Source organism: Equus quagga, chromosome 8 (assembly GCF_021613505.1).
Source record: "Equus quagga isolate Etosha38 chromosome 8, UCLA_HA_Equagga_1.0, whole genome shotgun sequence".
Classification (NCBI taxonomy): Eukaryota; Metazoa; Chordata; class Mammalia; order Perissodactyla; family Equidae; genus Equus; species Equus quagga.
The window spans coordinates 50,736,973-50,764,223 of record NC_060274.1 but is presented as its reverse complement, the minus strand read 5'-3'; the positions used below and the strand labels follow the sequence as shown (position 1 = coordinate 50,764,223).

At 40.2% G+C, this 27,251-nt stretch overlaps 1 protein-coding gene across 4 annotated transcripts in view; it reads right to left on the bottom strand.

Annotated features, from left to right (window-relative positions):
* Positions 1–5,769: 5,769 nt before the first annotated feature.
* The window catches only part of LANCL2 (LanC like glutathione S-transferase 2), an 87,319-nt gene continuing 65,837 nt past the window's right edge, over positions 5,770–27,251 (bottom strand). For all 4 annotated transcript variants that reach the window (XM_046669488.1, XM_046669492.1, XM_046669491.1 and 1 more), the window contains 7 exons: positions 26,769–26,976; positions 25,773–25,920; positions 24,197–24,343; positions 21,545–21,727; positions 12,206–12,382; positions 9,164–9,236; positions 5,770–6,101 (listed from right to left, as the gene is read on the bottom strand). In XM_046669488.1, coding sequence (XP_046525444.1) covers positions 5,986–6,101; positions 9,164–9,236; positions 12,206–12,382; positions 21,545–21,727; positions 24,197–24,343; positions 25,773–25,920; positions 26,769–26,976 — 1,052 coding nt within the window. In that variant the 3' untranslated portion in view covers positions 5,770–5,985. The remainder of the gene's footprint in view (positions 6,102–9,163; positions 9,237–12,205; positions 12,383–21,544; positions 21,728–24,196; positions 24,344–25,772; positions 25,921–26,768; positions 26,977–27,251) is intronic.

The window sequence follows — 27,251 nt, the reverse complement described above, 5'->3', positions numbered from 1 at the left end:
CCATTGACCAATGATTGGATAAAGAAGATGTAGTATATATATACAATGGTATAGTACTCTGCCATAAAAAAAGACAAAATCATCCCATTTGCAACAACATGGATGGACCTGGAGGGTATTACGCTAAACAAAATACGCCAGTCTGAGAAAGACAAACACAATATGATTTCACTCATAAGTGGAATATAAACAAACAGATGGACAAAGAAAATAGTTCAGTGGTTACCAGGGGAAGTGGGGTAAGGGAGTGGGTACAGGGGCTGAAAAGGAGCACTTATGTGGGGACAGTCAAGAAATAATGTACAACTGAAATTTCAGAGTATCATAGCCGTTGTGATTCCTGTTTCTTTGTGCATGGTCTTGTGTTTTGTATATGATTGCTTTGCGAGTTGTAGGATTTTTGTTTGTTTGAAATTTCAGAGTGATGTAAACTATTATGACCTCAACAAAAAAACAATAATTCAAGAAAATGTCCTAGAATTGAAAGACACGAGTTTCCAGATTGGAAGACAACCCAAGCCTAGGCCCATTATCATAACAAACAAACAAAAATCCTACAACTCGCAAAGCAATCATATACAAAACACAAGACCATGCACAAAGAAACAGGAATCACAACGGCTATGATATTCTGAGAGGCAACACTGGAAGCTAGAAGACAGTACAATGATGCCTTGAAATTTCAGTAGGAAAGTGATTTCCAGTCTAGAGTTCTATAAACCATCTATAAGTTCAGTGTCAGGGCAGAACAAAGACATTTTTCAGCACACAAGGTCTCCGAACATTTAGCTCAGCTGTAGAGAGGGAGCATGGCCCTCCTTCCTGCTACTGGAGAGCCTTGGGGGGCTACTTGGGGGACCCAGCAGAGCAGGACGGTCCTTGTTTATTGTCCCCTTTTTAGTTCCCAGCAGCTGAGCATAGAGTGTTTGACAACTTCCTATGGCCTCCATGAGGAAACGGTCTGAAAGGCAGGTCAGCCCCATCAGTTTTCGGAACTGCTGGGAATGTTTAGGATTATGGGTGGATGTGTGATTATGCTGCTGGGTACGCGTTTTATTCTCCTATGGACAATACTTTAAAGAGTGGGGTGCTCCCTACTGACATGAGACCAGCACTGCATCTGGTGGATGATCCTGTGAAAACCACAAGAGTCTACGGATGGTACAGAATCAGGAAGATCTCCTTGGGGCACTAAACCAAGAACAGACCAGAAGAAAGGAGAACCCAATCTCTTTGAACATTTAGGTTTCAGAGGCTTGTAATTGAGGCTTGGTTCCTCTTTGCTGCTGCAACATCTTTTCCCCTTGAAGGACCTTGGGACAGCGAGAAGTGCGTGCATCCCATGCACATGCATGCATGCACACACATACAGCTGGCTGAAAGTTCCGGGCTACCAGGCAGAGGAGGGATACCGGAAGGTGGTGACACCTTGGACAGATCTGGGTTTTCATTCTACTACTTAGGAGAGTGAGCCTGTTTCCTCACATAAAAGCACTATACCAAAACCTTCACCTCTCCCATTACAGAGCACTTACATGTGCTAGATACTTTCCCCATTTGTTATTTCACTTTAATCCTTCCATCAACCAAATAAGATTTTCCTGATTTTATAGGAAAAAACTGGAGGCTTAGGAAATTGCTTGACAAGTACACACAAGAGGTTGCACTCAGAGGTAAACATAAGCATTAGGATTCCAGTCCCTGCCCTTAATCTCCACTACACATGCTCTGTGATGACAGGGACCAGCCTCATGCTCATGCCAGAGGACGTTACACTGCAAGGCTGGGCTGATCACCTGTGATCATTACCCAGAAGATGCACACCGCATTCTTCACCTGGGAGGCTTGCTGCCCCGACTGCACTGCAGAGGGACTGTCTGAAGTTCTGCCAAGGAAGGGCCTCCCCTTCATCTGAGCTTGAGGCTGCTCCCCACCAGCAGGTGTTCATCAAGCTGGACTGTGAGCTGCAAGAGGACAGGATCCATGACTGTAAGTTTATCATTTCACTGTCAGCACTTAGCACAATGCCTGGAGCGCTGTAGGTGAATAAACACTTGTTGAATGAAGAAATCAAGCCTCCCATCTCCAAGTGGGAGAGGAAAATGGGGGCACTGGTATTTGTGAAGCAGACTGGACCTCATTATGGCTCCCGTCATCTGGGATCACTGGTGCTTCTAGGGATCTAACTCCAGGGAGCTGGAGTCTTGGTAAAAAAGGGACTTGAAGGAACCTGCAACCTTGCTCTGATCAGGAGGGGCAATGATGTAACATAGTCTTCCAGGGCCACCGGCCAGTTCAATAGAAGGCTAATAGCATCGGGGTGACAGTCATGGCGGAATTGACATTTGGCTCTCCTCAAGGCAATGCGATGTAGAAAAACTGAGACCTGCAGGTGGCATCCTCCACCATAGTAGGGATCTTCCTAAATGAGTGAGGTGCCTCCTGATTCCAGATACCCTCGCCATGCCCATCTGCCACAGCATCCCTGCTCCTTGTTTTGAGGCCCAGCTTGCCAAAATCCATTCTTTACCCCAGGAATCTGACACTTATTACCCTTTTTGGGTCACAGACTACTTGGAAGCTCTGATGAAACTAGGAACCCTCTCCAGAAATATTCATACACGTATGCACATAAAACTTTTCACACAATTTAGCGGGTTCATAGACTCCTGAAGATCACCCATGGCCCCATCCCCACTACACACCCAGCCTCGTGCCAGACTTGAGGCCCATGAAAGGAAAGAACTCTCAAAGCTGCAGCAAAGAGTCTGGAATGGAGGAAGGAAAGTCTGTAAAAATGTTTAGGGAACATGGACTTTCAATTTGGATCGCTGCTTTTGTGAATTTAGCAAATGAAGTAACAGATGTGAAACTGCCTTACAAAGTTGAAAGCAATTGCACAATTGCAATGAATAAGGTTAGAGGATCCCTCTTAGCCACAAAGGTGGTTGGGTAGCACAGGTGACAAGGACAGAGGAAGAGGCCTTCATGAGTCCCTGCTCCTCCATTTCCCAGTCTCATGCTCCTTATTAAGTCACAGGGCCTCTCCCAGGTTTCACTTTTCTACCTTGTGTATCCAGCATGGAAGGGAAGAGGTACTGCATGCAGGGTAGAAGTACGACCATGGGCTTCTGGACTGTCCCTCATTCTAGCTGTGACCGTAGGCAAGGCCATCAGTTTTTTCATTTGTAAAACAGTGATAATAACAGTGCCCACCTCCAGCAGTGCTGTCATCACTAAGGATGACAGTGAGTGTGAAGGCCTGTCACACAATGCAAGCTCAATTACCCAGGTTTCAGGTTGGAATTAAAAAAGAATGCATGTGTAGAGACCTAAAGCTATCATTCTAATGAATTACTTATTACATCATAACATGAGCAATGGCAATATTTTTAAGTGAAGAATGAAATCTTCGGAACAGTGACTAATACTCCTAACCAACGTCACTCTCAAAGGCAGAGAAGTGAGAACAAATGAACATCCTACAAGTTATCACCACAAAATTGTCTTTACTAACAAAACCAAAGAACCACACACACTTTTTGTGGACATCAATTTTTTTCCTTTCAAATTTTAAAATGGTATTGTGCATATACATATTTTTAAAATTTAGACACATCTTGGAGGACACAAACAAATCCAAGAAATCATGGTGAGACGTTCTGAGGTCAGAATTCAGACACTTAGAACTATTAAACTGACTTCTGTAGGTCTTCTGTTCTTTGAAGTACATGCCACTTCTCCTCTGCCACAGGGACTGAGAGCTGGAACTAACATTATGTAGTGGACCATGTAACAGACCCTAGGAAGTGAGTTCATATAGAATAACAAAGCTACACATCTGTTAACATCTAGTGGGTAAGTATGAAGGCATCAATCCAGCTGACCTTAAAAAAAAAACCCTGTAAGTAAAATCTCCTCCATTTATTCCACAAGTATTTTATCTTCCCTTTAGTGTGTTAGTCAGAAACAAGCCTAACAAGTATGAAAATACATGGTGAGACACCCAGATAACTAGGAGTCACCCTCACTGTTTCTGGTCTGGAGATATGTGGCCAGAATCAGGGCTTCCATGAGCTGCCTCCCTCTTGCTGAGACAGGCTGTATGGGGGGCCTCAGGGTGATTCCTGGGCAGGACTCCCGGCTTCCCCTGAGAAATGAGACAGCTTGGGCACAACTTTCAGCCGAAGCCTTGAGGGCAGCCACAGGTGAAACAGGCAGGAACACGCTATACGCTCTGTCCTGTGTGGTATGGATGAGGTGCATGGGGAGGAGGAAGCACTGCTGATATCACATGAGCTCTTCTGCCAAACAGACCCCTCAGCTTACTCATGACAGTATATTCCGCCTTCAGGTTAACAAGGGCTGCCTGAGAAGCACATTACTAGGCCCAGAAGTCGGTTAGAATATAACCAAGGGGATTTACACCCACAGAAGTTGTCAACCTACTTGGAAGAAAATAGTCATGGCTTGGAAACAAGCATATCTGCAATGAAGAGTTTCATGAGGCATCACTTAGAAACTGAAGGTCATATGTTAGGGTGTCAGCCCCCAAAATCCTAAGAACTGCATGCATGAAGGATATTTGTCTTCCATGTTGATGTTCTTCTTTCTCCCTTATCAAAGAAGTGGAAACAAGGGCTAACAAATGTCTAGACTGTCCCTTGCAAACAAGGACCAGACATCAGAGAGACCTATCCTGTCTTTTATAACCCAGGCCTTAGCTCATAAGATAGACACACGTAAAAGTCCTAGACCACTGGTAATGTGATGACAAAACTCTTTTAAAAACTTATGCCAATCTACATTAACGCCCATTTTTTAAATAAAAAATGTCAGACAGAGAATACCACGATTTTCTTGGTTAGAAGATTATGTTTCCCATATGGACAAATGCAAACTAGTACTTTTATGCTTAATACATTTCACCAAATGTGAGACTTTATCACCCAAATAGTGGACCAAAAAATAACCCCAAATTTATACTTTTGATAACTTACTAAATTTTGAAATAAGTTTAATTGCAGAGACATGGGAACAGTTGAATCTTTCTGCTTATCAGGTATCTGGAATTGCAGCCACTGAACTTATAATAATAAGCTGGGATGTTGATAAAACTGAGGCTCAGCCTGTTTTAATAATGTACATGGACTCTAGAATTGCCAACGCGTGGTCACTGCTACTTGATTTACAATGTGGTCATGAAAAGCCTTCCCTGGGGTGTTGTCCTGCTGTCATGAAGTCCACTCCCTGGGCACTGCTGCTGTGGACTGCAAGGAGCCTTCGGAACTTCACACCAAGTGCCTGATTCCTCTGCTGAGAGTGGCTGCAATGCACCCTCTGTGGCTTTGTAAAAGCACTAAGGTGAACGCAAGACACAGAGGGAGGATTCAACTTCCTTGTGGAAAGGCTTACCCCCTCAACCATTCCAGTAAAACCCCCTCTTATCTGTTGTGTTTCTTTTCAATTTTTGGAGTGGTCTTTCCCTCTTGCTCATCTGAAAGGTTCCCACAGAAAATGCTGAAAAAGCATTATCAGTAGGATATCACCCTAGAGCACCTTTCTGATACAGAAGAGACACCACCCAACTATTCACTGTGTGTCAATATCAAAGCCATCCCACTTTAGATACTATATACAGAGAAGAGGCTGTGCCATGCTCTCAGGCATGGTCAGCTCCAGGCTCACAGAAAGAGGAGAGTTTTCCGTTTAGAACAACTTACCCCTACAGACAACAAGTACCAAGAAACATGCAACACTACACTGAACTGGATGTGAAGAATTCATATTTTACACCAGTGAGGGGAACACTGTCACACAACGCTGATGGGATGGTTTCTGTCACTCATGCTCTAACTTGAGGGTCTTGGCAACACAAGTGGGCCTGTGACGGTGTCTACTTCTCCTTTTTTCCCCCTTTCAGGATTCACAGTTGGTTGTGTCACGCACTAAGCAATCTGGTATCTTTTGGTCCAAACAGGTGTCTCAGTAGTCCTTTTGCACCTTTTTGTCTCTCTGTGAAGAGCCAAGTTCAAACGCTGGAAACCGTGATGTCTCCGGAACGAGGACGTCAGAGAGAAAGTGAATCGCGCCAGCCATGCCTGCAATGTAAAATGTGGATCCTGTTAAGACGGAGCAGGAGGGGCAAGTCTGACACACAGTGATCTGTAATCATTTCCTTTACTGGGGCTGTAAGCATGTGGGAAACAGTGTTCAGGACTTTAAAGACGATTTTATAAAAAAAGGAAAGAAATCCTTACATTAGCACCCAGCAGGTAATGATATCAGTTTTTGTACAATCCTATTTTTTAAAAATTGGTTTCTGGGCTTTAATCTTGTATCTTAAAACTTTAAGATGATCTCACAGAATCGTGAGATCAAACTACCAAAATTTATGGGTGCTGCTATTATGATATTTCAACATACAAAACTTCCTCTCTCAGAGCTTTTATATTCTTATTCCAAACAAAAAGTTGCATTTTATAGCTTCTTTAAGTTTTAAGAATATTATTTTAAAACAAACTTTATTTGCTTTGGTCAAAATCCCACCCAAAATCACTGCAGGAACCAAGCAGGTTCTTGCTTGAGGACATCCAGAGGCTCTTGAGGAGGGGGTGAGGGTGGGGCGAGGGAAGCCACCAGCCACTCCAGCCTCCAGGACTCTACCTCCCTCTCCAATCAGCACAATTCCTCCCCTGTTGGGTGTCTGTCGTTTGTAGTTTTTCTTTTGATGTAAAATTTACATACAATGACACACACAGGTCTTCGGTGTACTTAACTGAGTTGTGACAAAGGCACACACCCTGTATAAACCACACCCTGTCAAGTGATGGACTACTTCTATCATCTCCCCGAGGAAGTCCCTGTGGATCCCTCTCCAGTCTGTCTTGCCATCATCCCCACCACAGATTAGTGTTGCCTGTTTCAGAAAGTCATAGGAACGGAACCACATAGTACATAACCTGTTGTGTCTGGCTTCTTCCCTCAATGTTTTTGTGATGTTCATGTTTTGTGTGTGTCGGTACCTGTTTTGCTACATTTGGGTTGCTCCCAGCCTTCCCTATAAGTTCATGTTTGAAGAAAGGGTTCCAGCAGCTTATTTAAAAACTCTGAAAACCACTGACCAATTAGAACCCATTAGAGATAGGCAGTGACCCTGTAGCTTCAGGAAGGGCCCTAGAGTAGGCCATGCCGAAATGACCCCTGAGTTTTTGTTTGGTGGGATGGGACAGCAGGTCCACCTGGTTGGAGCACTTGGGCAGGAGAGAGCTCTTGCAGGAGGTGTCACAGGTGTCAGCAACCCTGCCTACCTAGTGGCCTCCACATGGACATTCAGTATAACTACTCTCCACCAGCCTACAAGAATCCAGTTAGTGCGTACTAACAGCCCTTGCGAGGCACAGGGAAACAAATGAATCTAATGACTTCCCAGTCTTTAGGGAGCTGTACATTCAAAGATTTTTACCTAGTGGGGCTTTGAAGTTGCCATTATAAACTAGAATTTTTGAATGAACTCGATTTAGAGTTCAGGTATTACTCTGGTACATCTGATGCAAACACATTGCATTTTTATGATATAAAAGCCTAAAATTTTTATTCTGAGAAATATTTTTTCATTATGATTTCTTTGAATATTAGAAAGATCTTATTCTGCGAAAGATAATGACAAATGCTCTATTTTCTGCCTATATTTCGATTATGTGATTAAAAAATAAATTAAGAAATAAAACAGGGCATATCACTACAGAAAATTCAGACATCAAAAGGGTAATAAAGCAATACTACCACAGCTTTACACACATAAATTTGACACCACAGGTAAAATGGAGCAATATCTCGAAAATACAAACTACAAAACTCACCGAATATGAAATAGATAACTTGAACAGCCCTATAAACTATTAAACAAATTGAACTTATAATTCTAAAACTCCCAAAAAAGAAATCCAGAAGCATTCACTGGAGAATTCTACCAAACATTTAAATTAGAATTAACACCAATTCTTCCACCAATTAATGCACAATCTGTTACAGAAAACAGAAAAGGAGAGGATATTTCTCAGTACAGTTTATTAGTTCACTATTACCCTGACACCAAAACCAAAGATAGTACAAAAAAGAAAAACTAAAGGCCAGTATTCCTCATGAACACAGATGCAAAAATCCTGAGCAAAATATGGGTCAATACAATTCTGCAAAGTTTAAAAAGAATTGTAAACTATGACCAAGTCAGATTTATTCTAGAGATGCAAGGCTGGCTTAATATTTGAAAATCAACCAATGTAACCCACAATATTAATAGCCTAGAGAAGAAAAAAGATCATATGATCTTATCAACTGATACAGAAAAGCATTTGACTAAATTAAACACCCATCTACTATTTGATATTTAAAAAAACATTCAATCATTTATTCTTTCTGAAGTTTATTTTGGAATTAGTATCAGATGTGGCTCTAAAGTAATTAAAAGTTATCATCAATTTATCCTAACATCATTCAACCTTTGCCCTTTGATTTTTGTGGCCTATGTTACAAATTATCCAGTTCATACACACACATACACACACATATAAACACATAATATAAAAAATACATGAGTCTCTTTGCAGGACTTCTATTTTGTTTTCCTGAATTATATTCTATATATTGTGCCTGCAGCAGACTGTAAATGTTGTATTTGCTGTCATTGTTCTTGTTTTTCAGAACTTTCTTCAATATTCTCTTGTTTTTTAACTATTAACATTTCTAGTTACTAACATTAGTTATACCTCTTTCCCTAACTTAAATAATTAAATATATTTAAATAAATTACTAGGTTTCCTGTGAACAGATCACAGGAAAAACACAAGATTACAGATGAAATGCAGAGGAGTAAACTTGTTATTTCTTCTGTTTACCGGGCTGCAAACATTCTATGCTCTGTCTGCGTATATATTTCACAAAAGATCTAAAAACACTTGGAAGACATTCATGGGAGCACAAAATAGGTAAGGTAAAGAAACGATACAATTTTCAGCAGCAAATGACTTTGCTCACAGCTTTTTGAGAATTGTGGAGTTACAACTCTAGGAAGAGTGAATGTAACACTGCTAGTCCCAAGAGACAGGAGCACCAGATCCACTCACTCAGATATTTACACTTGGACTCGTTTCCTCCGTCTTACCTTCAAAAAGAGAATAGGGTCTGTCAGGAATGCGGCACCCATGTGCTCCATATTCTAGACACCACTCTGCAAACTAAGAAAAAGGGTATTTATTTTTAAGAGTGGAGATTTGACTCGGTGAAAAGGCAACAAATAAGACACTGCAATGATGTCGCTAAGAATCAGAGAAAGAAGATTCTGGGCAGTAGAGAAATTAGGAGAGCGGGCTCTGGGAGGGACTCCAGCCACCCCTTCTCAGCTGGGAGAAGCCTGGCAAGTTATGTCACTTCTCTATACCTGCTTCCTCACCTGTAAGGCGATACCTACCTCAGAAGGTTGTAGGGAAGACTGAAGTAGAAAACAAACAACCACCACCTTCTGTCTTTTCTAGGCACCTGCCTCCTCCTGCCTTTACAGGTGATCATTCCTGAAGTAACTTGAAACACTTGCTCTATCCAGATTAAAAACCCTGGCTCTGAAACTGCATTCAGAATCAGCTACTGGCTTCCCTGGCTGCTTCTCTGGCCTTACCTGGAAACCACTCAGCTTCATCTGGTCCCAGCCATTCTTAGTCCCACTCCTGGGAAACTCAACCTGCACTTTGTTGCTCTCTCGCCACAGCTCCCTGTCTACTCCACTGCCTGGAGCACTGCTGCCTGACCACCTTCTTCATCTTTAAAACTCCTCCCTCAGCTCTCAGCAGTTTCCCTTGAGCTCCCTGACCCTTCCTTCTTAAGCCTCGTCAATGGGATTTTTATATCATTATAATAACTTTCTCTTTTTTGCTTAAGCTAACTTAATTTCCTTGTCATTTGTATACAAAGAATCATAAGTAATAAACAAAGAATATCAAATTCAGCACATATAAAATAAAACTTATTTTGCTTTCTACCCTCTAAATCTGCTCCCTCTCTTAGCGTGGCTGATGTATCATCTATCTGGTTTCCCTAGTCAGATGATAGGAAGACATTCAGATATTTCCATCTTTTCCACATTGAAAAAAACCCCACTAAATTCTGTGGGCTCAACATCCTAAGTGTTTCTAAATCTCTCCTCTTTACTATCACAGCCAATGCTTTGGTTCACAACTCAACATTTCTTGTGTTAATTATTAAATAACAATTTGAGGAAACCTAACCTCACTCTCATTCTTTCCCGTGACCCGGCACTGTTTCTAATGGGGAGTCTGGCCACGGCTTACATACCCCTCCAGATCAGCACTCACATGGGCTGGTTATGAGAACCACCTGTGGAGCCCGCCCCCTCACTGACGTGGTCTGGGGTGGCTCCAAGCTCTCTTTGAAAGTTTTCCCGTGGTTCTAAGGTGTAACCAGGTTGAAAACTCCTGACTACAGGAAAGGACTAACCTCCTTTGGCCTCTGCCCACCTGTCTGACTTCACCTTTTGACCTCTGCTCTACCCCAACACTGAGGTATACAGTTTCAGGATCACGGAGCTGTTCCATGCCTCTGTGGCTGTGCAGGAACTATCCTCCTATCAGGAATGTGCTCCCCCTCCCCAGGCCACCTCTTCCTGTCCACCTGAAAAACTCTTCATCTTTAAAAAATTAGCTGTGTCTCAGCCTCCAAAAGTCTTTCCCAATTCCTCAGATTTACTGAACCATCTACTCTGATGATTATTAACAAATTGGGCTGCTCCTCACCTCTCTATCTTCTGCTCTGCTCCGGCCACATGAACTTCATACGGTCTGCCTGGGTGCCTCACACCTCCAGGCCTTGGGACAAGTAGTTTCTTCTCCTTTTAACAGTTTTACTCATCCCTCTCTGCTAAATTTCTAGCTATCCTTTAGGTCTTGGCCTAAATGTCATCTGAACCCCCTAAAACGTCCAGGTTAGGCATCTGCTCTCTTCTGCATGTGCCTCTTTGTGAGTTTGGGTACTACAGCAGGCATGTGTCTCAGGGGTCTATTCCCTTAGACAGGGAAGGGGTCTCTTATATTCGGGTTGAGAAAAGGTTTCATAATAGTAACAGATGTTCACTGTCCAGAAAATATAAAGAATAAGTCACCAATAATGCCTCCATTAATAAGAGTCATTGTAAACATTTTGGAGTATTTTCTTCCAACCTTTTTTCCATATCTATAAAACTATATTTTGTGAAATGTGTATAGTAAAAAATTCACTAGAAAACATTTACTGAGTCTTGCTTTGTGCCATTCATTTTCACACATTCAATACATATTTATTATTATTCCACTTGGTGCCAGCACTGGTGTAGGGTAGTGACCTAGACAAATAAGATCATGGAGCTTATATTCTACTGGTGCAACATACTCAAGAAACAAGCAGAAATACAAGTTGAATGACTGATTCTTTTACTTGGGAGATCTCAGAGGCCCTAAGAACATCATATAAGCTGAGACTGGAATGGTGAGGATTGCCATACAAATTTCAGGGGAAGGGCATTCTTGACGGATGAAACAGCTAATAAAAGGTTCAAAGAGGACAGCATGGCATGCTCCACCCTGTGGAGAGGTGGGGGCAGCATGGCTGTAGCATGGAATGTGGTGGGCTCAAAAGAGGGATATGACGAAGTGATGCAGGGGGAGAAACAGGGGAAGGCCAAAGCATACAGGGCTCTGTAAACTCGGGGGAGGACTGTGGGTTTTGTTCACAGTGCAATGGGAAACCATTGAATTTTAAGTAGGGGCAATTATAGATCATCTGCACATTATCTCAGATCATTCTTCTTGGAACAAGAAGAGATGGGTAGTATTTTCCCCCTATTTTTACAGATGAAGAAACTGAGGCTTGAAGGAGAAATATACCCAGAGTCATAAAGCTAATAAATGGCACAGAGGAATTCTAATGAGGTGGTGTGACTCCAGAACTTGTGTCCTCAGAACTCATTTCCATTTCAAAGCCCCATTTTATAGGCAGGATCACTGTGGCACAGAGAAACTAGGGACAAGGCTGCGCCAAAAGAAACAGAAGAAACTGCACAGTTGGGAGGAACAGGTTAGGAGAAGGAAAGAAGCTGTACTTTTGGACTTTGTGAATGTTCTGGAGTGTTCAGCAGTTGTCTGGATAGAAGTGTCCTTACCTTACAAGCTCGGTAGAGGTACTTTCTATCCTGCGTGAGATGGTAAAGGGACAAGAAAGAGTAGCCATTTCCAGAAGTCCCATGGCAGATCCCATAGCCCTTCCGTAGCAAACCTCGCTGCCAAATCACATCACTGCACTCCATGGCATCTTTCAAGTACTTCTCCTCCTTAAAAACCTAGATGATGAACAACAAGGCAGAGTTAAAAAGATGTTTTCAATAAAGAGTTAGCAAAGTATTTTTCCTTGCTGGTTAGAAAATTGCATGGCATTAGGAAACCTGCAATGCACTGGGGATAAAAAACAAACAGACACACAAGCAACCCCACACTGGAGTACCTTACAATCTCAATTTGTCCATCTATTCCCCTGTCCTTCTAGTTCACAGTTTTACAAAAGTAACTCTAAAACTTAGTTCAAAAAATTAAAATGAAAGCTACCAGATCTCTTTGGTAAGATGTCTTGTCACAAACAAACCACTCTGTGCTTCCTGGAGCACACACCCTGTAGCTCTAAAACTTCTGCTCATGTAGGAGGCAGCTGAGGGAATGATGATTCCACAATGTCCTGTCATCTAGGTCAAGAATACTCCATGTCCCAGGTCAGCCACATGTCAACAAGACCTCAAGATCTGGCACCCATCACAAGGAGGCCTGCGCAGAGCTTTCCACAATCCCAGGAGTAGGCAGGCTGGGTTGCAGAATTTAATGGCACCGTCTCCATCAAGTGGTTGGTATGCAGGTGCAGGGAAGGCAAATGCCTGGCAAGAGGAAGCTGTCTGTTTTGCCTCCCTACATTCCCTTTTAAATATTCTTCTCACGTTTCATTTATTTTGTTTCTCTGGTCCTTTCCTCAGAATCTGTTATGAGTAATCTTCACCTGTTTAACTCATTCCAACCTAGTGCAAATGAGTTTTAGACAATAAATTAGAGTCAAAAAGGTCATGAGAGATGATGTCCTTGGGGATGACAAATAGGACTCATCTTCTTGTGTCCGATATGTAGTGATCTTCTGGGCACCCAGTTGAGAAGGCTCTGAAGCTTAAGGAAGAAAAAAAAAGGCTGAACTATGATCAGTGTCTGTAGTGGGCGAAAAAGAGGCATATTTGCATTTCAGCCACTCTCCCGATGTACAATCTACTCAGTGTCAGAAGCAAGACTGAGTTATGAAAGCAACTGAAATGTGGGCTCTGGGTCAGACTGCCTCAGTTTGAATCTCATTCTGTCACCTTTTAACAGTGTGGTTTTAGATAAGTGACTTAATATCTTCCATCTTAGCTTTCTCAACTATAAAAGGATACTAGTTCTTCATCTCAGTGGCTAGTGGGGGTTAAAATAAGATAATACACAAGAAGATCTTAGCACAGTGCCTGGCACACAGTAAGTGCTAAGTACTCTTCAGCATCATTAACTCTTATTCTTTCCATGTTATCATGCCAACAAAAATACTTTACCCTGTCATTTGCATCTTAAGCCTCTTAAAATGAGTTATAAAGGGAAACACCTTTTCTTATCCTGAAGAAATACTTGGTCAAAGCTAATAGGTGAAAAGCGATTGTTTTAGTGGCTGTGTCCTGCAATCATACTGAGAGGAAGGTCAGGCCTAAAGACACCTGATTTGCTGTTTTCTAGTGGTAGCCCAGGGGTATGTGAGTGTTGAAAGGGAAACCAATGAGACTTCCTTCCTGCTGTCCCTGTTCGCCCTGTAAGACTGAGGCTGTTAGAGGTGTGCCCATAAGGCCACCTTGTTTTACCTGCACCAGTAGCACTTCCACCCCACCCCCACTACCATCATATATATGCATGCTCTGAGTGTGGGGCTACTTTTAATAGTGAGACATTTGAGAATTTAAAGATTATGGGAAAAAGCTCCAAGATTTAATCACAGGTTTGTCTTCTCCACATTGTAGCGATTATAACTTGGCCAGAAAATCTGTTTGTTTATCCATAATACTTCTCTCAAATGGTAAATTTCCCAGGGAAGTGTCATGACAAACAGTTTGGAGAGAGAGTGCAGATGAAAACATAAAGGATCTGGAATCAGAAGACTGGGTTGGATTCCCTCTTCCACAACTACTAACCATGTGACTTTGAGTGCGTCACTGTTGACTTCTCTGAACCTATCTGCTCATGTTACAAAACGGACTAATGCTGAGATGACTCAAAGGATGAAAACAGACAAGGATTTTAGACAGTTATTAAACATCTTTAAGAATGAAAAGGAAACTATACTGATAATCTGATAATCAATGAACAGTTTGGAACTCTCAGAGGAAATGGCAGTATGAAAAAGAAACAGGTATTCTGGAAATGGAAAAACATCAATAGGTGAAATAAAAAATTTATTGGGTAGGTTTAATAGCAGACCAGACATAAGAGAAGAAATCATTAGTGAACATGAAGCTGGATAAATAGAAATTATCCAATCTGAATTACAGAAAAGAAAAATAAAAGTCTCAGAGGCTTGTTAGAAAATAAAGGTCAAATATTTACCAAATGTAGTGAAAGGTACAATTATAAGTTTAAGAGGCTTAAGGGATTTCAAGCAGGATAAATATAAATGGATACACATAGGTACTGACAAATAAAAATGGTAAGCAATAGGATATATTGGAGTATATGAGGAAGCCATTTGGTATAAACCTAATTCGGCCTGACTTTGTTTTTTCCACAAGGGCCTGACTGTGGCTATTGAGCATGCATTGCATATCTGCTTAGACATTTCCTATGGCCAGAACAAAGGCCCTTGAGATAAAGCTGCAACTTCCCCCAACATTAGCATTTCCTTAGGGATAAGCATTTTTCCTTAGGCTAGGAACTGATTGCTGCACTCCCCTCTGACCACCCAGCTCACCTGTGACCACTCAGCTGGAGACAACACACTGCCACCCTGCTGTGTTCACTGAGACAGAAGACCTACCCGCTGTTTCCATCAATTGCTGTGCCGACAGAGCAGTCTCGCAACTATTGTAAAAGGGACATTTCAATCCTATGTGAAACATCCTCTCTGGGGGTATATAACCACTCTGTGCACCCCACTTCTTTGGTGCCCTTTCTTCCTTCAGGAAGAAAGGCCCCAGGTTATAATCCTCAGATTTAAGCTCAGAATAAACTCACCCAAATTTTCATTTATAGATTGGTTATGGATTATTTTCATTGACAGTACATAAAAAAGAACTGAAAACCAAAAATTAAGAGGAAATCTTGAAAGCTTCCAGAAAAAAACACACTACATATAAGAGAACAGGATAAAGAATAACTAACTGCTCATCAGAAACAAGGGAGGCCAGAAAGAAATGGAACAGTATCTTTAAAGGACTGAAAGGGAAACAAGACTGTCAATCTAGAATTCTATATCCAGCAAAAATATCTTTAAAGAATGAGGTGCAATAAAGACAAGTTTAAGATAAATGAAAGTTAATTTGTTGTCACCCAACCTGGACCAGAAAAAATGCTAAAGGAAGTTTTTCAGACTGATAGGAATAATACCAACCAGAAATCTGATCTTCAGGAAGAAATAAAGAACACTGAATGGGAAATACATAAATAAATATCAAAAACCAATGTTCTGTTTGTCTTAATTTCTTTAAAATACACAGGACTATTTAAAAAGCAAAAATGATAACATTATATTGGGGTTTTATAAGATTTGTTGACATGTATGAGATATAGTGTAAAGAACTGGACTAAAAGGAACTATACACTTACTACTTTCTTATATTTTATGTAAAGTGGTATAATGTTAACTCTACATAGATTGTGAAAAGTTAAGAATGTATATTGCAATCCCTATAGCAACCACTGGAAAAAAAATGTACAAATAGATACAGTTAAAGAGTCAATGGAGAAATTAAAATGGAATTCTAGAAAAATATCCAATTAATCTCTCCTACCTCCCTAAAATGACCAGAAAGGAAAACAGAGGAGGAAAAAAATCCCAAAACGAAGCCATAAGAAGCCAAATGGAAAAATGGCAGAGCTAAAGCCACTCATACAAATAATTACATTAACTATATATGAGCTAAACATTCCAAATTAAAGGCTGAGAGTGTCAGACTGGATTGTTAAGACAAGTACCAACCATAAGGAGACACACTGTAAATATACAGACATCTATATAAAACTATAAAATTCTGCTGACAGAAATGAAAGAAAATGTAAATAAATGGAGAGGTATACCATATTTGTGGATAAAAGGCTTAATATTAAGACGTCAATTCTACTAAAGTTGACATATAGATTCAATACAATCTCACTCACAATCCCAACAGGACTCTCTTGTAGAAGTTGACAAACTGATTCTAAAATTTACATGGAAATGCAAAGAACCTAGAATATTCAAAGCAATTCTGAAAAAGAACAAAGTTGGAAGTCCTATACTACTCGACTTCAAAACTTACAAAAGCTAGAGTAATCAAAACAAAATAGTGCCATGATGATAGATAAAAATGCTAAAGTAAGAGAACATTTTTTTCTTTTTTTTAAAAGATTGGTCCTGAGCTAACATCTGTTGCTAGTCTTTTTTTTCCTTCTTCTTCTCCCCAAAGCCCCCCAGCACAGACTTGTATACTCTAGTTGTAGGTTCTTCTAGTTGTGGCATGTGGGATGCCACCTCAACATGGTTTGACGAGCAGTGCCAGATCCATGCCCAGGATCCGAAGTGGTGAAACCCTGGGCCGCCTAAGTGGAGATGAACTTAACCACTCGGCCACAGGGCCAGCCCCAGGTCATCTGATTTTTGACAAAGGCATCAAATCAATCAAATGGGGTAAATAAAAGTCCTTCTAACAAATGATGTGGGAACAATGAGATATCTCTATGGTTGAAAAAAAGAACCTCACTCCTTACCTCATGTAGTAACAAACCTCAGTTTGAGAAAGATCATAGTTCTAAGTGTAAAATCTAAATCCATGAAGCTTGTAGGAGAATATTATCTGTATAACCTGAGGGTAAGTAAAATTTCTTAGACAAGATACAGAAAGTAATTAACCCTTTTAAAAACTGATAAAATAGGGGCCGGACCCGAGGCCGAGTGGTTAAGTTTACGTGCTCCGCTTTGGAGGCCCAAGGTTTTGCCGGTTTGGATCCTGGGCGTGGACATGGCACCACTCATCAGGCCATGTTGAGGCGGCATCCCACAGCTAGAAGGACCCACAACTAAAGGATACAACTAGATACTGGGGGGGATTTGGGGAGAAAAAAAGAAAAAAAAAAGAAGATTGGCAACAGTTGTTAGCTCAGGTGCCAAGCTTTAAAAAAAAACAAACTGATAAAATAGACTTTATGAGAATTAAAAACTCTATTCATCAAAAGATACCATAAAGAATATGATTAGGCCAGCCACAGACTGGGAGAAATTATTTGCAAAACATACAACTGCTAATACTAGAACACATGAAGAATTCTTACAACTCAGTAATAAAAACAAACAAAAAAGCACAAAACAATGTGAGTAAAAGATATGAACAGTTGACAAAGGAAAACAGAAAAATGACGCATAAACACAAGCAAAACTGCTAACAGCATTAATCACCAGGCAGACGCAAATTAAAACCATGATGAAATACCCACCAGAATAAAATTAAAAAGACTTTTAACACCAAGTGTTGGCAAAGATGCAGAGCAACCAGAACTCTCGTAACTTGTTGATGAAACGTAAAATGGTACAACCACTCTGAGAAAAAGTCTGTCAGTTTCTTACAAAACTAAATATACACCTACCCTCTGATGCAGCAATTCCATTCCTAGGTATTGGCCCAAAAGAAATAAAAACATATGTCTACAAAAACACCTGTGTAAGAATGTTCATAGCAGCTTAGTCATAATAGTAAAAAACCAGAAACAACTGAGAAACAAGTGGATAAACTGTGGTTTAGTTATATAAATGATGCTTAGTCTTAGAAAGGAATAAGAATACTTAGGAAGAAGGAATGAAAATATAGTTTGAAATATTCTCTCCAGGCGATTCTGACACATACCCCTAGAAAGACATGCCATGTTTCAAATAACCAACTCACAAATGAGCTTTTGGAACATAATTTATATGAAAATATTTTCTGACGTGCAGTCAAAAGTTGACCACCAGGACGCATTTCTAACAGCTCTGTTCTGAGATCTTCAGAGTAGGCTTGTGGGTGCACGAGGGGGATGGGATGGCTGTTTCAGACATTGAAAATGCACAGAATCAAAGGACTACATTGATAGCATGTTGGGAGGACTTATATGGTTTTCTTGGGCAGCATATTTACCTTTCTAAATACAATTTCATTTGATCACTGTTAGCATTTGTTTATAGTGGCTGAATCTATGCAAACTGCTAATGCCCTAGGGCCCAAATGTGTGGTTAGAGGAAGGCAGAATGTGTGTGTCACCACTACCTATAATTTATTGTCAGATAATCAAGAGCTGATTGTAACTACCCATCAAAATACCTTCCAGCTATGGGGTCCACAAGTGTAATTTGTTAGAAAATCATTTGCATTTAACAAAATTCTTAATATAGTACAGAATATTGTTAAAATCTTGACATTTTTGGGGGGCTTGCCCTGTGACGCAGCGGTTAAGTTCCCACGTTCTGCTTCAGAGGCTTAGGGTTTGCTAGTTCAGATCCTGGGTGCAGACCTATGCACCACTTGTCAAGCCACACTGTGGCAGCATTCCACATAAAATAGGGGAAGATGGACATGGATGTTAGCTCAGGGCCAGTCTTCCTCAGCAAAAAGAGGAGGATTGGCAGCAGATGTTAGCACAGGGCTAATCTTCCTCAAAAAAACCTTAACATATTCCCCAAGACCATCTGAAACACTATATAATTTTAAGTTAACAAATAATACATGTTCATACAAAGAAGAGTATTCTGAACACTGATACATGATTAGCATCTACAGGAAAGGAAAACAAATTTAGTGAATCTGGACTCAATTTATAGTTTTATTTGTGAAAGATATCACTATTTTTTTCAAATACTTGAAAACCTTATGCCTTCATAAGCATTCCTGAAGAACTTATGACTTTGTATGCCAGCATGAGAAACGAAAGCTTGTTATTACATAAAATTTAAATACTTCCTAACTTTAAAACATAGCTTCGATGAATGCAGACCCTCTTAAGTTGAGTGAACAATAACAAGAGAATATAGTCTAGAGCTGTGTTTCTCTAGCTTTGCACCTCCACCCCCAGCCCTGCCCCCTGCCCTGGCCAAACACAAATTCCACACTCCACTCACTGACTTAGATACTTTGACGACATACTTTTACTTCCAATTGTAAAACTATATATGCTTTTTAAAATTACCATTGATGCCTTCTGCCCCAAAGGATTCTGATATTCCTTCCCTTCTTCATGTTTGAGAATCTTGACGTAAACAGAATTAAATTTTAGTGATTAAGTATGGGATGTTAATGTCTTTGGCTCCATGCTTTCTAGAAGAGAGAAATTTCTGTTTTGGAATCAGCTGGGCAGGGAAAGGCATTATATGGTATTGTGAGCAGAAGCCCTGGAGGCAGTAGCTGGTCTGACACATCTGTGACCCTGTCAGCAGCAGAGCTTTGACAGCAGTAGTGGAAACAGATGGAGGCGACTGTCGACAGGGCTAATGGAAATAGACCCGCCCAGGATGAAGGGCTCCTGATCACCTGCTTACTGACCACAAGGCTCAGCTGCTAGAGTGGGGGTGTGGGCTGGGGAGAAGACCCCCAAAAGCCAACTACCCCCATTATCAGCCACCAGGAATGCTCAGCTCTATAGCTGATCCTCTTTAAAGTGAGAGGGGAAAAGGAGTCTGACAAGCAGAAGCTTTGACGTTTCAGCAAAGTCACACCTGTTTCGAACATCAAAGGGTCCTTGGTTTGTACTGCCAATAGTATGTTCAGATATTGTGGTTGGATATTTATAATATTACAGACTTATGTCTATGTCACTGAAGCTACAACAATCGTTCTAAAGCTCAAAAAAGGGGAAGCAGTGATTCAAACAGAATTCTGTTTTAAGTTAAAAGCTGAGGTAGTGTTAAGAAGATGAATCACCTAGTTCTTCTGATTTTCCAAAGAGTGCTTTGCTCTCACCAAATATCATAACTTTCTGAGCGATTTTCTTGATGCTCATACCTGACTTTTATACTATTCGAATATTTTTGGTTCTATTGTTGTAGAAGAACTAAAAAAATTTTGAGAAATTAGCCTAAATCATGAGATAATTCCCCACAATTTAAAAAAATAATTTACTATAGTCAGTCACAAAGAGAAAATAAAAGTGATTCAGGGATGTTCTTTTGTTATTTTCAGGTAGAATCTGAATTCTGCTCCATTAAGTCCATCTATTTCTGCAAAACTAAGAGACTTTGCCAAAACACCTCTCCTTGTGGTTACAGTTGTATACTTTGATATATGAGCAACAATCTCCAACATCAAATATTACAAATAAAGATGCATTAGGGGCCGGCCAGGTGGCACAGTGGTTAAGTTCGCACATTCTGCTTTGGTGGCCCGGGGTTTGCTGGTTCGGATCCTGGATGTGGACCTACACACCACTTGTCAAGCCGTACTGTGGCAGGCATCTGATATATAAAGTAGAAGATGATGGGCACAGATGTTAGCTCAGGGCCAGTCTTCCTTAGCAAAAAAGAGGAGGACTGGCAGCAGACGTTAGCTCAGAGCTAACCTTCCTCAAAAAAACCAAAAACTAAAAACCAAAAAAAAAGATGCATTAAAAGAAAAATAGAATTACAAAAGAAGCATTGTTTGCTTTCAACTTACATAACAAATCTTAGTGCAGGAGAGAAATCAACAGAATTCTTAATATTGAGCCCAAATCTATCTAGAGTCTACTAGAATCAGTTAGTGAAGGCAGTGCCTATTTTCCTGTAATACCCTGTATGTGTAAAAATTTGAATGCCACACCTATCTCTTGGGAATAATTTTATAACAATTTTAAACACAAATTCAAAAGCTTTTGAATAATAATAATGATAATCCAGCAATAAAGGCTTATTTAAGCAAGAAAATAAAATGATATCAAGTCAAACAAAAAAGCATTTTGGTTCTAATACTGCCAACTGCCTTAATGAAGACTCATTAGAATAAAAATCATTACTCTGCTGTCAGCTAGGTTTTCTTTTACATAGAACATAACCCTTTTAAACACACACACATACACTTATAGCACTAACTACAGTGGTGATGAATAGTGGAATAATGAGAATTTCTATTTATTTTGTAAAACCATTAATTCTAAAAGGTTTTTAGTTTGCAATCAAGTATGTTTGCCAAAATCAAACCAAAACTTGGTGGTGAAAATGACATCTCTGAACATGGGATGCCTGTGATCCACACTGAAGTACTGACCTTGTAAGCTTGCATAAGCATGTGGATGACACCCGGGGCACCATGGCACCAATGGACCAGTCGATCTGTTTCATTGCTTAATGATGAAGGATAATTCCCAGATCGGAATCTTTTGTGGCGCATATAATCAATACTAGGTTTCACCATTTCTGTTAAGATTTCTTGGTCCACTTTTGCTGCTGGCTTTAAACAAACAAATAAAAATAAAACATTTCATTAATTTTTCCAAAACCTCTGTATTGTGGCTAATATAATAAAGCATCAATTACTAGAATATTGAGCACATGAAACTAGAATTAATTCAATTATCTAGTTATTAAAGACCCAGAAGACCTTTTTTTGGTTTCAACTCTTTCAATGTTGCAGACGAAGTCCAAAGGCCATGATGTGCTGGAGAAGTCCCTCTTGCTCAGGAGAGGCCTTCAACTGATTGGACAAGTGGACAAAGCCCACCCATATTATGGACGGCAAATTGTGTTACTAAAAGTCTACCCATTTAAATGTAAATCTCACCCAAACTACCTTCACAGAAACATCTATAATAATGTTTGACTAAATATCTGGGCACTGTGGCCCTGCATGTTAACACATAACATTAACTATCACAGATAGCTAGCTAACTTTTTTAAATGGGGAGTTTCAAATGCCTACATACCTTTAAATCTTTTATCTGAGCTGTTTCTCCAAAACAAGAGACTTCAATCCCCTATCTGAAGTGGAGGTGGCAACGCTGCTTGGGGTGAGAGAAAACTGGTGGTGCATGAGGCTGGTTGTGGTAGCAGGGAGGTCTCACCATTTACCATGTGGACATTCATGCAAACCCTAGTTCTATGCTTCAGTTCCACTGTCCTCTACACCTGGCTTTCTTGAGTTAAAACCGCTGGTTTAATTCCTCCAGACCATTTCCTTTCGTCTCCAGCAGGAGTTAGGGGAGGAATAGTCAGTCACTTCACTGTGCAGGGTGGACTTACTAACAGCAGTACAACTGATCTGGTAAAGATTTTCTAGGAAGCCCTCCTGCTGCCCAGACCTCACCCCTATATGAACACATGTCTGGCAGCACCTTCAATAGTACATGGCACTTTAAATTCCTGCCTTCCAGTGTTTTGCAGGACAAACTGGCTTGCTGCTTATTGGCAACCTCCTCTTCAGGCATCGATGTGTGATCTTCCTCTGCCATTCTTTCATCTATTCTCAGTCTAAATATTTGTAGAATGGGGTTCCAGATGTCTCCTAATTTCATCAAAAAAGTTGGGTTTCTGTTTTTTTTCTTTGTTGTTGTTTTTTCTCCCCAAAGCCCCAATACATGGTTGCATATTTTAGTTCTAAGTCCTTCTAGTTCTTCTATGTGAGCCACTGCCACAACATGGCTACTGACAGACGAGTGGTGCAGTTCCACACCCAGGAACTGAACCCAGGCTGCCGAAGTGCAGCATACTGAACTTAAACCATAATGCCATCAGGGCTAGTTCTCTTTTCTTTGCTGTTTTGAGGTGATTTTCAAGAGAAGAATTGTCTTTATTCTGCTATCAGGAAAGTAGAGCTGTTTTTAAGTGATATTTTATGTTTCTGTGTATATTGTTCTGACAGCCTTTCAAATGAAACCATACCGTGGGACTTGGAGGAGCTGCACTGCTGCACCGTCACACTGCTGCTCTACTGCTCTGCCAGACTGGCAGCAGACACAGGACAGGGAAGAACTGTGCACAACTGCTCTTGTGAGCCAGCTCTAGCATACCACTGCTTAGTGATCATCAAAAGAAAACTGACATCAACTTCCAAATAGAAGCCTTACTAAATAGGTTTCCATGTTTTTCACTTTAAAAGCAGATAAGGGGAAAACTTCATGATTTGTGTTTCTCTCAAGGAAACCCCTCATATTTAACAAAATTAACCTAAACATCTAAATCTAAATTAGGTTATTTTTATTGGCGTGGTTCTCATATGATTATGTTTCCCTTAAGGGTATTATCACTTAAAAAAAAAAAGGGTCAAAAGTCACTGTTAAAACATTTTTCTTGGAAAAATACACACAATCTACCAACTGTACAGAACAACAGTGCCATTTTTAAATGAGACATGGAACTCTGGTTATTTTAGAAACGTGTGTCTCCACTACAGTTATGCACTGCATAATGACGTTTCAGTCAACAATGGACCACATGTACAATGATAGTCCCATAAGATCAGCACCATATAGCCTAGGTGTGTAGTAGGCTATACCATCTAGGTTTGTGTAAGTATACTCTATGATGTTCACACAACAACAAAATCGCTTAATGACACATTTCTCAGAATATATTCCCATCGTTAAGCAACACATGACTGTATAAAGAAAATTCACAAAGTAGAATATATACATGTTTCCCCCTATTAAAACAGTAACTACTTCAATCAGCAGGAGGACATGGACAGAAGAAAAGCGGGGGCACCAGACAGCTAATGTGGTATAAAACTGCATACAGAATGTGCTATCAGCAGTTCACTGCTTGGGTTCATAACGCAGCACTTAAGTATCCATGATTCAAAGTAGGATCCTTATTTTATTTCAGCCTGCTTGGTTTGTGCTAAAATTTCAGTTCCCCTTTCCTATTTGATCTAATATTTTATAATTTGGTCACCATGTTAGTATTTCACAGTATTCTTACCTACCTGCATTAACATGTAGTAGATTCCAGCCATGCCATGGGCTGCTCCAACATACTGCTTCCTGTGCCACTGATATAAGAGGGGACAGCGCTCAGTCTTCTTTTCTTCCCTTGACAAGATCTTGCCCGATTCAATAATAGCACTGACTACCTACAGAGATAATGAGACAGCAGAAGTCTGAAAAACTTACCTTTATTGTTTTAGTCTAATCAACACTAACAAATGTCTTCATGTGTGTATGTGTGTGTGTGTGTAGACAGATGACAGATAATGTAAAAATCTTTAAGCAGTTAGTGGCTAACACTGTTATCTTTATTTTATAAATTAATACAGGCAGAGAGAAATCAGAAGATAATCTCAGAGTAGAAAAGGACATTATGAAGCTGAACCAAGAAGTGAAAAATTCTTTGTATGAACAGTTTACTAGAATCTAGAAAAAAATTCCTATAAAAACCATCCTACTTAGTTGCTTTTTAGCTGCAATGTTTTCCCCAAAAGACTGGCAGGTACATCTTCCAGGAAAGGCTGGAGGAATAGGCTTTATTTACAAAATGCTAATGAAATGAGGTCTGTTGTGGTGTGCAGGACTTTAGTTAGACTGAAAGAAGAATTTCATATCTGGAATGGCTAAGTGGCAAAGACACCAATTGTTCCTCATATCTACTCTCCCCTCATACTTTTGGTAACAGTGTTCCAAATTTTAGCAGGGTATCCAGCTACAGACAGCTGCACACAGTCATTTAATTAAGTTTTGGAAGTGAGATGTGAAGAGAAGTGAGGTGGGCAACTTCTAGTTCTTGGCCTTAAAAAGGAAGCTGCTTATCTTCCACTTCCTCACCAGACTCCTGGGCTGGACATGTTCAACTAGCTTTGGTCACGCAGATAAGGGCAAGCCCCTAGGATATGGCAGAACAAGACAGAAGAACCTGGGTCCCTACCTGCCTGGACTGCCTACTAGTTCAGACATTTCATGAAAGAGAAATGAACATTCTTTTTTTTTAAGGTGATTCTTTTTTTTTGTTCTTTTTTTAAAGATTTTATTTTCCTTTTTCTCCCCAAAGCTCCCCAGTACATAGTTGCGTATTTTTAGTTGTGGGTCCTTCTAGTTGTGGCATGTGGGATGCTGCCTCAGCATGGCTTGATGAGTGGTGCCATGTCTGTGCCCAGGATCTGAACCAGCGAAACCCTGGGTCACCAAAACGGAGTGCGCAAACTTAACCACTTGGCCGTGGGGCCAGCCACATACCATCCTGAACACACCCGATCTTATCTGATCTGGAAAGCTAAGCAGAGTTGAGCCTGGTGAGTACTTGGATGGGAAACATTCTGTCTTTTTGAAGTTGCTTTTGTTTGGTTCCAGTAAAAACAAATGAATTAATATAGAACTAAGAGAAGTACAGCTTTTTTAAAAACATTCCTAGAAAGGAAAACAGGAGCCATTTATTAAATTAATGAGATGCTTTAAGAAATTACTACTATCTAGAAGCAGAGTCTAGCCACCACTATGACTCAATGCTACAGATAGGATCTAACAGTAGAGATGAGAGGAGACCCATAGTCATCAGTAATCCCACAATACCTCTTTAATAGCCGACTCACACACAGTTCCTGGACCGATCTCCGTGTTCAGGTAGAGCAAGGCATACAGATAACCTGCCCGTCCGTAAAGCAGCTCATCGGGAAGGTCTGAATCTCGGCAGACAATGGTTCTCTGGAGCTGCAAAAGTCTACCCAACAAGAAAAATTCTGTTTTCCCAGAGAACGTCTAAAATCTCTCTTCCTGAAACAGTAACTCCATCACTTTATGAATTACTTGTTATTTATTTTTAATTTAAAACTGATTTTATAAAATACAAAAAAAACCCCTGAGAAAACAACAAAAACTTCATTAATTTTTCTCACAGATGTCAAAATTAATAACAAAACATCTTTCTGTTAAAAATTTCTATCTTTATTTTTATTCTAAATCATGTAAGAGAAGATATTCAATTTTGAAATCCAAAATTAGAAGAAAGTGATTTACAATCTAAATGAAAATGGTACTAAAATGTAGACAATGCTTGGGAATTAGCTTGATCATTGCACCCTTCAACAAACATTAAGGGACTAGCAAGCACCAGGCCCTGGGAGTGAGCCCTGATTCCTGTTTCTTCAAGAAAGAATCTAAACCAGTAAGTGCAATAAAAGTTTGCACTCTTAACTGTTCCATAATTAGCACATTTAATCAGTTACTTAAAGGTTGAACCTAAGAATCACTTAGTTACAGTAAATCTAAGGCAGATACGCTAATTTTCATGCATTGAAGGCAATCAAAAATTACTTAGGAAAAATGATTAACACAAAGAAACACATTTTTCACTCCCCACAAAATTAAGGCAAACACATGCCTGGATAGAAAGGGAGCAGGTGATACCACCATTATGCTCAAAATTCATATACAAACCTCTTCACTTCTTGGAGAGATCTGTTTGCAACAGTAGATGAATTAAAAAATTATTTCCTTTTTGAATATCTTTCTACAGCAAGACCTTCAACTGAGAATTTGGAGAAAATATTTCCAGTTTTAAAAACTCACTTTGTGATGCATTCCTGGGACTCAGAATCACTTTTGAGTTTATGATAGACCACAGCTCCTACAGCAAGGGGCCCAGCATCTCCACAGAGGAAGGTGACCCTGCGGCCATTCAGATTCCGAAGTGTCCTCTTTATGTAATCCAGGGATCGGAGCAGGTAGGTCTGGTCACATGTGACCCGATACAACTGCAGGTACAGAAGGGCTATGCCTGGAATAATTCCCCCACCCCAAAAGAAAAACATCATTACCTTTCCTTTTTACCTTTAAGACATTATTTTATGATTATACGAAAACCTTCTTCTACATAAACCCTATGTTTCTGAAGGGGAAACATCAAACAAACACATTTCTTAAAAATGGGGGCAAAAGAGAATTCAGGGTAGAATAAACTTAAAATGAGTTTAAATATATTGTCTTGCTAATTGTTCTGACACAATGATTCAATATCTCCTAGACAAGGGAAGATATACGACTTCTCACTCA